General features: G+C 42.2%; 2 protein-coding genes across 2 annotated transcripts; both read left to right on the top strand.

The window, feature by feature from the left end:
- The first annotated feature begins 1,984 nt into the window (after positions 1-1,984).
- LOC135610076 (trihelix transcription factor DF1-like) lies at positions 1,985-5,456 on the top strand. Its single transcript, XM_065104064.1, has 2 exons — positions 1,985-2,967; positions 3,405-5,456. Exons 1-2 carry the CDS (start codon positions 2,372-2,374, stop codon positions 4,864-4,866), a joined length of 2,058 nt encoding a protein of 685 aa, XP_064960136.1. The 5' UTR covers positions 1,985-2,371; the 3' UTR covers positions 4,867-5,456.
- Positions 5,457-8,266: 2,810 nt separating this feature from the next.
- Positions 8,267-9,943, top strand: LOC103973019 (WAT1-related protein At5g47470-like). Its single transcript, XM_065101739.1, has 3 exons — positions 8,267-8,562; positions 8,662-8,926; positions 9,523-9,943. The coding sequence occupies exons 1-3, from the start codon at positions 8,468-8,470 to the stop codon at positions 9,700-9,702; spliced, it is 540 nt and encodes a 179-aa protein (XP_064957811.1). The 5' UTR covers positions 8,267-8,467; the 3' UTR covers positions 9,703-9,943.
- The last annotated feature ends 949 nt before the right edge of the window (positions 9,944-10,892 follow it).

The following is a 10,892-nucleotide window of genomic DNA, read 5'->3' as shown; positions in this document are numbered from 1 at the left end:
GAGCATCATAAAAAAAAAACTCTGACACCTTGTATTATTTTCTAAGACTTCTTTTCATGTTTTTCCGACAAACTGGCTTTCTGCATTAACACATCAATGGTATTATTTCAACCTACAATGTGGACAATCAAAATTTAACCCCATCCATATTAAATGCTTATACTCTTAAACATCACATTCGGCTTCTTTTCCCTCGATATCGACCACATCCAACTCTATTTTCCTTTGAGGTTTACCCCATTTCGTTCCTCCTCGAGTAACATCAACCTAATTAATTTTAGTCCTTTTTGAGTGTCATCTCATTCAGCCGGTTGATGTTTCGGCCATCAAAAAGGTCATGAATTATTATTATTATTATTAATTTTTCATTATGTTTCATATCATATCATTTTCTCATCCATCACTTTCTTAAATATATAATTAAACTATTATATGAATCGACAAAATCATCGCGTTGAGCTGCTTCCTCGTGGCTTGCATGTTTTTGCTGACACGTGACCCCTCCTCCCTTTCACCATCATATTTATATTCCCCAAGCATCTACTCCACTCTTTTTTCTTTTTTTTTTCCTCGTAATTCGATTTTTTATAACACTGATCTACTATGTCAATCATGAATCATGCCATATGCTTATCCACATATTTTGTGACTCCTCTTGGTTGCTCCTTTCTTGAAGAGACTCGAAATATATCACATCAATCATATATGTTGCTTAGGCTGATGAGTTGGATGGGTGTGAAGGGTAGCCGCTTGGGAATTTAGTCTTTTCTATTGCATTAGGATGACTTGGACGTCGACTGGACAATGAAAGCTTTGTGATATGGAGTGAGGAAAAGATGTCGAAAGAAATGTAGGGTGAACTCATGTGATGGATCCTGTGATCTCTATGTGAACAAAAGAGAGAGAGAGAGAGAGAGAGAGAGAGAGAAGATTAGGTTAGGAAACAAGTGTGCAAACACAAGCGAGAGCTTAGTATATTATTTATTAGGTTCCAGTTTATGTATGAACATCTTTTTGTTTTAGCTGTACTCTTTTATGAATCATAAAATATGTTGATCTTTTAATATGCTCGAAAATAGTAATAATACATATAAATTAAATTAAAATTATTGAAGGTGTTTAAGTTATATTAATCTTTTAAATTAAAGATATATATTTATAAATATGGAATACAACATAGAGCAAAGGAGACAACAATGAGGAATAATATAATATATACTCTTTAACACTCATATATATTTTTTATTAAGTATGGAAGGAAAATTATCGGACATATTTTTAATACTTCTGGTTTGGATTTATTCAAATAATTTACGGTATTGTTAATTTTTTCGAAGTTATTTTATTTTTTATTGTTATTTTGTTTTCTATATCCTTTGTTTCACTACTTATTCAAGAGAAGACACGTGGGTGATTTCAGTCCTTTATTTACGAGATGGACGACTCTTGATGTCGTGATCTTTATCTCGATGATATGATCCAACATTTCTCCTCTCCTCGATCCAATGGAATCCGATCTGATCGACGTAGCGCAGCTTCGCGTTGGATTCGTGTCGTCCCTCGTCGCTCCCCTGCTGAATCGACCCGGGAAACCAAGAAGAAGCACCTGCGAAGGATACTAGACTCCCATCATGACACCGACTCACGTAGACAGCAAGCAGCCGTCGTTGCGTCGCCCTCTCTTACACTCTCCCTTCGTGCCGACACACCAACCCGACACGAACCGCATCCCACCACTTTCCCGTGACCCATTCCGCTCCCCCCCTCTCTCTCTCTCTCTCTCTCTCTCACACGCACGCACGCACGCACCCAAATCCAAGTGCGTACGTGACAAAACCCACTGCCATGGTCTTCGCACGTACCTACACGCGTGCGTCGAGCTTCAACCAGCCCTCTCAGTTCACGGTTCTGCCCTCCCACACGTGCTCATCCTTTGCCGCATCCTGACGTCACCCTCTGCTGCGCCCTTCTTTAACCCCTCCCCCTCTCTGTCTTCACCGCCACACTATACCACGCGAGAGAGCGAGAGCGAGGGGATTCCTCGCCGGTGGCTTTTGTGTTGCTCTGGCTTGTCCATCAAGGAAGCTCGACTGCTTTCCGAGTGTTGCTGTCGCCCTCCCCACACAAAAGGGAGAAAAAGGAGAGATTGCAGAGTACACATGGGCAGTGGTGCAGCTCCGAATCTGGAAGACCAGTCCCAGTGGCTGGTCTTCAAGCTGGAGCAGATGGGAGGGCAGATCTAAAAGTCGTATACAGAAGAAAAGGCGAAGCGTTTCCCTGTTGACCCGCAGGTGAGACGAACGAGCAAATAGAGTCAAGGAGGAGCGAGAGAGATAAGAGAGAGAGAGAGAGAGAGAGAGGAGGGGAGAAGATGCAGTCGGGATATGGAGGAGTGTCGGAGATCCAACAATTCATGGTGGAAAGCTGCGGCCCGTCGCTCTTCACCATCTCCTCAGCAAATCCCACCGCAGCGGCAGCCGCTGCCGCCCCCACCGACATCCACTCTTCAGCTCCGCACCCTCTCAAGTACTACCCGCTCCCCCACCCTCATCACCCACACGCCCACCACCAGCCGCAGCCGCCGGCGCTGCCGCCCCACTTGTCCCATTTCCACTCCATCCCCATCACCCAGCAGCCCACCCAGTTCCAGCTCTTCCACCCCCAGCAGCAGTACCTGGAGCCGAGGAGGCTGATCCCGCATCACCACCTTGGCCTGGATCAGGATTCGGCTCCCGAGACCTCCGCGTCGCCCACACGTATCATTTCCGGCGGCACCACCGGCGGAGGGCCGTCATTTTTGGCCGCCGCCATGAGCTTTAAGCTGGCGGTCAACGAGAGTAGCGGTGGCGGCAGCCGAGAGGGCATCAATGACGATGATGGCGGCATCTTGCAAGGAGACGATGGATCCGAGAGTCGCCTCCACCATTGGCAGAGAGAAGATGATTCCGCCATTAAAGAGCTCTCGTGGTAATAATTAATTGTTTATATATATATATGTATACATATATACATATATACATACATATATACATATATATATATATACATATATACATATATATATATACATATATACATATATATATATATACATATATATATATATATACATATATATACATATATATATATACATATATATATATATATACATATATATACATATATATATATACATATATATATATATATGTATATATATATATATATGTATATATACATATATATATATATATACACATATATATATATACATATATATATATATACATATATATATATATATATATATATATATATATATATATATATATATATATATATATATATATATATATATATATATATATATATATATATATATATAGTGCAGTCACTGTACTCTCATGTTTGAACCACTGCAGGAGGCCATTAGATATAGACTACATCAACAGGAACAACAAGAGGTGCACGGACACAGAGACCGAGACATCAAATGCCAAGTACTCCAGGAAGAGCAAAGAGGTAGCGGATTCTGATCATCTATCAGCCGCCGGTGGCAGCAATTACAAGATCTTCAGTGAACTGGAGGCCATCTACAAGCCCGGTGGCGGACCCAATCAGACTGGCTCGGGCTCTGCTCTTACGGGTGACGAGACCCCTCTTTTGCATGTCACCGCCGCGGCCCCTCCAGGACTACGGACGGCCGATCGTGTCGGTGGGACGTCCGAAACGTCAGCGGGGGAGGAGGCGCCGGCGAAGAAGGTCCCTAAAGGCAGCGGGAGGCGGAGGAGGAAGTGGCGGCAGAGGCAGCTGAGCTCGGTGGTTGCCTTCTTCGAGAACCTCGTGAAGCAGATCATGGACCACCAGGAGGGCCTCCACATGAAGTTCTTGGAGGTGATGGAGAAGAGGGAGCAAGAGAGGACCAGCCGCGAGGAGGCATGGAGGAAGCAGGAGGCGGCTAAGTCCAGCCGCGAGGCTGCTGCGAGAGCCCAGGAACGCGCTCTCGCCTCCTCCCGCGAGGCCGCCATCATCTCCTTTCTCGAAAAGATAACCGGCGTGAGCCTAAACCTCCCTTCCAAACTCCAGTCTCCTGACGTTGACGACGACAAGGAGGAGAACGTCAACAACATCGGCAACCTCCAAATCGAGACCTTCAACAACAATGGGAATCCAGATAGCAACAAGGTGATGTTCAACACGAGTAGATGGCCGAAAGCGGAGGTGCAGGCACTGATCCGCGTCCGGAGCGGGCTTGAATCGAGATTCCGGGAGCCGGGGCTGAAGGGGCCACTGTGGGAGGAGGTGAGCGGGACGCTGGCCACGATGGGCTACCACCGGACCGCGAAGCGGTGCAAGGAGAAGTGGGAGAACATCAACAAGTACTTCAGGAAGACCAAGGAAAGTGGCAGGAAGCGGCCGCAGCACTCCAAGACCTGCCCATACTTCCAACAGCTGGACCAGCTTTACTCCAAGTCTCTCACCAACAAGCCTCATCCTTCCTCCGCTTCCCCCACTACAAATGTAGCCACTGTTCATGCGTCCGGAGCCAGTAACGATCAAGGGAAGGATAACTCCGAGCTACTCGATGCGATCGTGGTGCCGGCCGACCACCAGAGCTTCAAATTCTCCGACATGGGCGGCTTAAGGTTCGATTTCAACAACAGCAAAGGTGACGACACCAACCAGACTGCTGCACGTGACCCTATGGAGAATAACGACGAAGCAGATGAGGAAGAGGAGGACGACGAAGAGGAAGCAGAAGCAACAGAAGGAGAAGGGGAGAGCCAAGGCCAAGAAAACCTCAGCGGGCGACGGCATCAGCTCGACCAAGAGGAGGACGACCTACGTGATTCAAGCCTCTTCTTCCAGCGCCTCCAATCCTGAAGGGAAACCCCAATGCAGCTCAGCAGCAACATAGTACTCCACCATGACCATTTCTTTGTCCTCTCTCACTCTCTATCTCTCTAAACTTGCATTAATGCTTTTACATTCTTTTTCGAGCAGTAATAGCTGAATAATTATGAGTGCATAATCATCCTATCATGCAGAATCTAATTATAGCTGTACTTTTGTGATTCTCATTGTCATGCTACTACTACTGTTCTACCTTCTCACCCATCCCACATGCGGTTGAAGACAAGAGCAATATTCTCTCTCCTTTTTCTCCATTAGGTTTTGGCTTCCTCTGAATCTGTGCCACTGCTGAGCCCATCGTGTTGAGTAGGAACAAACGAGCTCATTATCTTATGGCAGCAAGTTTGTTCTTGGTCCAATAAATAATTGATGCATGTCTGTTGCCATGCACGAGATGCATGTGGGTCGTATGTGCAGGTGTATCCGAAGCTCTCCGCATGATACGAATGCTGCTGCTGCTGCTGCTGCTGCTGCTGCTTATTCTCTATGCATGCATGGAATTGGGGGACTGCTTTGTATCAATATGTCATTGGTGAATGAACCACATTTCTTTTCTGCTCTCCATGGTGAGTACGATTTGGAGCTCTTAAATTGATGTTGTAGGTGGATTTCTCTTGGAAATCTGCTCTTCTGATCCATCACCAGAACTATGATCTACGAGGATAAGAGTTCCATGATTTCTGAAAGCGAAAACAAGATAAGAATTTATTATCTGCCAATGCTTCAGGATTAATCGGCCATTGCAGAATAAGATCCTTGATTCATGAGCAGAAGAGAAGCAGGAAAAGAAACATGTCTTGATGATCTTTTTTCTCTCTTTGCTGAGTAAGAAATTAGTTCGGATGATCTGTTCCTTTGGAAATAAATCATTCGGCCTTTCCCTATCAGAAGACTCTTTTGGAGAAGCCATGCAAAAGAAGCTGCAATGCTTGGTTGGGAGGAAGGAAACACTGGCAAAACACCTTCATGAAAGTAAAGTGTGTGTGATTGTCTTTATCAGGCAACTCTCTCTCTCTCTCTCTCTCTCTCTCTCTCTCTCTCGATTGCCATGCAGTAACTCTCACGTACTTGAGTCCTCTCAGTTGAGGTCTGTCACCACCTCAACCCATGAAACAACCTGGTTGTCTCTGTTAGTGACTGCGTACCACTAGCTTGCTTTTGGTAATCTGAGGATGCATGCCTTCCTCTCTGAGTTTGATGAGACAAGAAAACTATGGTTAATTAATGTGCTGATTTTGTGATGTTTAGCCAAACCTAACAATAATTTTACACTGCAATAAATTAGACCAGAAGAAAACAATGGATTGGTTGCCCAACTAATGGCAACACTGCAGCGATTGATGTCCTCCTGCCCACCGAAACCTGATTACGACTTGAACTCCACATTTCTAGGGTTTGGATTGGATTGAGACAGGTTTGTTTGTTTAGGCTTTGCATCAACTATGCTACCAAGGCATCAAAGTCAGTTACAATGATCGTATCATTGTTTTTGTTTCACATGAGTGTCGGATCAAAATATCTTCAAGATTTCATATTTATGGCTATATATAGGTATTATTGTGAACAATGATTTTAAAAATAACAATCATTGTGTAATCATTTCCCGATCAAATGTACACGATTGAGGGTTTGAGACAACTTTTTCGATTATCAAATAGCCGAGGATTTAAAACATCATTAGATAATTTTGAAAAACCATAAGATCTCACGTAGGCAATAATCATCTAAAGGCGAAAAGGTAAGTAAAAGGATCCCTAATCAACTCTTAAAAACACATAATATAATAATGAATTTACTATTATATCCACGTTGAAATTGAGAGAAGACTTGGTTATTTTACGATCACTTGATGAGTGTATTACTACTAACCTAAGGTTAAGCATTGTAAGTCAATAAGTTAATGGATCGATTGTCTTATTACAGTCAACTTAATATTGGACGTGATAAGTAGGTGATATTTCATGTCGTGAAGGCACCACTAGGTTAAACCTAATTTATGCCATGTAAGAATTTATTTCTGAATTATACTTATATTTCACGATCGCATCAAACCCATAATATATTTAACTTTGGCATCAAACCCATAAGTATGAGTAATTATAATAGTTACATCGAAAATAGGAGATGACTTAAAATTAATTTATAATGGCTTGGTTGGTGTATTACTAAACTCAAGCATTTCAAATCAACGATTCAAGTTAATTATCACATCAGGTATATATATATATATATACATATATATATACACATGCGAAAATTATCATTCAGCCTACCAAACAGTGCCATCCGGCCCGGCTCATACGTTAGGTCGATTCAGCGGACCGAAGATTAAATATGGGCCGGCGTGGCGTCAGCGTCGGTGGTGAGCTCGCACAGCCACACGTGCCGAACGTACACAATCGGGGCGTTTCAAATAGCAGCACGACTCTGCCCATTGAAAGCTCTGTCCGTCTTTGTTGACTGCCATTAATAGCAGTAGTATTATCATTGCTACTGCTATAGCAGCATCAGAGGAACGTCGACGACTGTTGAAGGAGGTAACGCGGCATTTGCAGTACAAAGAACTCTCTCACCTTCTTCACCTTGTGCAGTTTATAGATAAGGATGTCGAGAGGGGAGTCGTTGGAGGAAGTCGTCATCATCACTGGTCTCTTCAGCGTGCAATCATCTACGGTGTCTACATGGTGATCTCAAACCATTTCCGCGCGGCCGGCCTCGACCCGCTGTTCCTGCCCATCTTCGCCGGCTTGGCCACCGCCTTCGTCTTCCATCCTTTCGGCCTACATTTGCGAGAGGTCTCTCTCTCTCTCTCTCTCTCTCTCTCTCTCTCTCTCCAGACAGTTGAGTTGCTGTATGGATGCATGCAGGAAGAAATGGTCTGCAAAGTTGAGCGCCATATTGATAGCTCAGTTTGTGCTGCATGGCTTTGGAGGGTGAGGAGGATCCACTAGCCACAACTCTTCAGGTTAATTCAAACGTTGTATATACTAAGGTTAATACAAATAAGTCTACTACTTTCATGTGTCTTAATATCCAGAAGCTTAGATATTAATAATATTTAATATATCTTTAGTTTTTAATTGATGATTTTACGAAATGTTAACTATCTCAGTACCCTATAATTAATCGTAAGGTGATATCAAACCTTGGTTATGTATCTATTGAATGACACATTTACACTAAAAATGATAGAGGAATATTGAGCCTTGTATTATTTTCAAAATCCATATATGTATAATCGTCTTATTTACAAGAGTTTTTTTTATCTACTAAAAAAATAATTACTTTGAATTGATTACGATTTGATTATCTTATCATTTTCATGCGCGATTACATCATATTATTTATTTATACATCATATAAAAAATAAAATTTTGATTCTATTCAACTTACAAATATCCTTACTGTCTATACTGAGATTTTGATTTTGGAAGTAAATAGCTTACAAATATCCTTAAGTCATTTTGGAATCAAATGACTTAAAAAGCTTTTTCCGTTACCCACATTGTTTTTTGTTTTTTTTTTTTGTCTTTATCTTTCTTGGATATAGTTATTGACATGTAGAGTGTAGATGATGCTGGGAATGAAGAAGACCTCTCCGGCCATTGCTTCTGCAATGTCTAATCTCGCTCCTGGCCTCATCTTCATCGTTGCAGTCTGCCTCAGGTACGCATTCTTACACACTTACATCCGAAAGCACTTGGCTTGCATTTGACACCATCTCAGATTATGTCCACGTTCTGCTTGTCAAAATGTCTGACTCAGTCATGTTGCTGCATCAATAGTTTCAGTGCCTTGCAGGTTGGAGAAGTTTGAAGTAGAATACTGGTACAGTAGAGCCAAAGTTGGGGAAACATTTGTATGCTTTAGTGGTTCTGTAGCAATGAGCTGCTTCCGCAGCAATTCCAATTCTCCCAACTTAAAAAGCAAGGAGCCAAAATTATTGATGAAGCACTTGGACAAGGACACCTACAGCGATTGGATCTTAGGCTGCTTCTATCTCTTAGCAGCAGTAGTTTTGCAATTGCAGGTAATTAGCTTCCAAATCAAACTGTACTATTGGCGCTCTTCACTGTGAACACACAAGGATTTTGTTTTATGTCAACAAACATGTGAACACACAATGGAGAACCATTACGGATCAAATAGGCTGTTGCTAGAAACTAGTTTTGCTTGCAAGAATTGCAATCAGGTTCTTCATAATCATTCAATTGGATCGTTCCTAGCTTGCTTTATTCTGTTGTGTTTGATTTATGTATCATACTAACATTTGAGGCAAACTACAATAGATATAAGAAGTTTATATCTACCTATGTAATCTAACTGTTTGTAAAAATGCAAGTTTGGAACTTTCTAAATCTTTCTTCTCAGGACAACTAAGTATGATTTCTTTTTCAGCATTAATGCAGACTGCAAATATGATGAGGTTCATCCTCATGCGTGATAACTTCTGTGCTGGCTTCTGCTCTCACTGCACTGATGCAAGTCCTAACACAAGGCAAAATACATGTTGGTGACACTGCCATCTATACTTGGTTCTTGGTAATGATTGGCTCCATTGCTTCAAGACTAGTGTTCTGCTTCAGCTGTATCTGAAAGTGATTCCTTGTTCTTTCTTATCTGCAGGGAGGAGCAATGGTTGGTGTGTGCATAGCATTGCAGATGTGGTGTCTGAACAGAAAAGGCCCTCCTCTTGTTGCCATCTTTAGCCCCATCCAAACACTCTGTGCAGCTAGCTATTCTTTCAGCCATCCTCTCCGGGCAGATCATAAGTTTAGGAAGGTAGGAAGTGGCATCCAATTCTGATTTCCTTTAGTTGGTCAGGTATATTTTGAATTGCATGCCATGAGTGTGAGAAGTTGGTAGAAAGATAAGGCTGACACCTATCCACACTCCAAAAGCTAATAAAATGCTGTCTTGAGTTTAATCTATCCCCCAACAATTCCCCACTTTGACTTAACTGAGTGCAGCTGTAGAATAATACATCACATGCATTAGAGTCTGAAATAGTAGTTCTCCAGGGTTACTGTATAAACTTGTAGAAAGACCTTTAAGCAATAGTTTTACTGTATAAAGCTACTTGGGATCATGCACAGATTCATTTTTATTAAGCTGGACTTCATTGTTGTGTTTTTGCACTGTTTCAAGCCAATATGGAATGATAAGTAAGCTTTACCAATTTTAAGATTGGTAAGTGACTAATTGATTGTCTAAGCATCTTATTTTTCCTCTGCTGACTAAGTCTGGGGCAAAATTGCAGTAAATTGAAGTCAACTGTGTCAGGTCAACATGAAAAAGATACAGAACTGGCTGTATTTATCATCCAAGTTCGCTGTTTTCTTGCTGCGTAGCAGGAGTAGTTCTTGTTAGTTTGGCAAGTCCCATAGTCCCACATCGGGAAAATCAGACTTGTTGTCTCGTCTTGGAACTATAAATAAGGGCCTGAGCTTTGATGTTAGACACACCACAAGAAGTACAGCAGGCATCACAAGAAAACCTGCTTATGGTTTGAAGTCTTCTTGTTTAGGAAGCTGAAGGTGTTTTATGGCCTAGGAACATCTTCCTAAGGCATTTGTAAGTGTCCCTCTTTTATAGTAGTGATTTGTTCCTCCTTCTTCCGTGGATGTAGGTCAAAGTCAATTGACCGAACCATGTATATATGGTGTTCTGGTGTTTTGTTTGTTCTTGTCGCTTTATTCTTTCCGCTTTATTGTCTTTGTTGTGTTGCCAAAATTATCCTTTGGTAAATATCCTAGGGCTAGCTCTAACAAACTGGTATCAGAGCCTGGTTCTGGGATCTTTTGGCAACGATGACAATAACAAAGATTGTTGTCGAGAAATTCGACAGAAATGTCAACTTCGGCTTATGGCAACTCAAGATGGAGGCCATTCTGGTTCAAGACGAAGTTGATTTGGCACTTCAGGGTGCTGAGAACATTCCAGATGGTACGTCAAAGGAAGATCTTGCCGGTATGGATAAGAAGGCCCGATCCAGC

The sequence above is a fragment of the Musa acuminata genome, chromosome BXJ2-4, assembly GCF_036884655.1.
Source record: "Musa acuminata AAA Group cultivar baxijiao chromosome BXJ2-4, Cavendish_Baxijiao_AAA, whole genome shotgun sequence".
Lineage (NCBI taxonomy): Eukaryota > Viridiplantae > Streptophyta > Magnoliopsida > Zingiberales > Musaceae > Musa > Musa acuminata.
The sequence above is the reverse complement of the archived record's forward strand: the minus strand, read 5'-3'. Positions and strand labels throughout refer to the sequence as shown.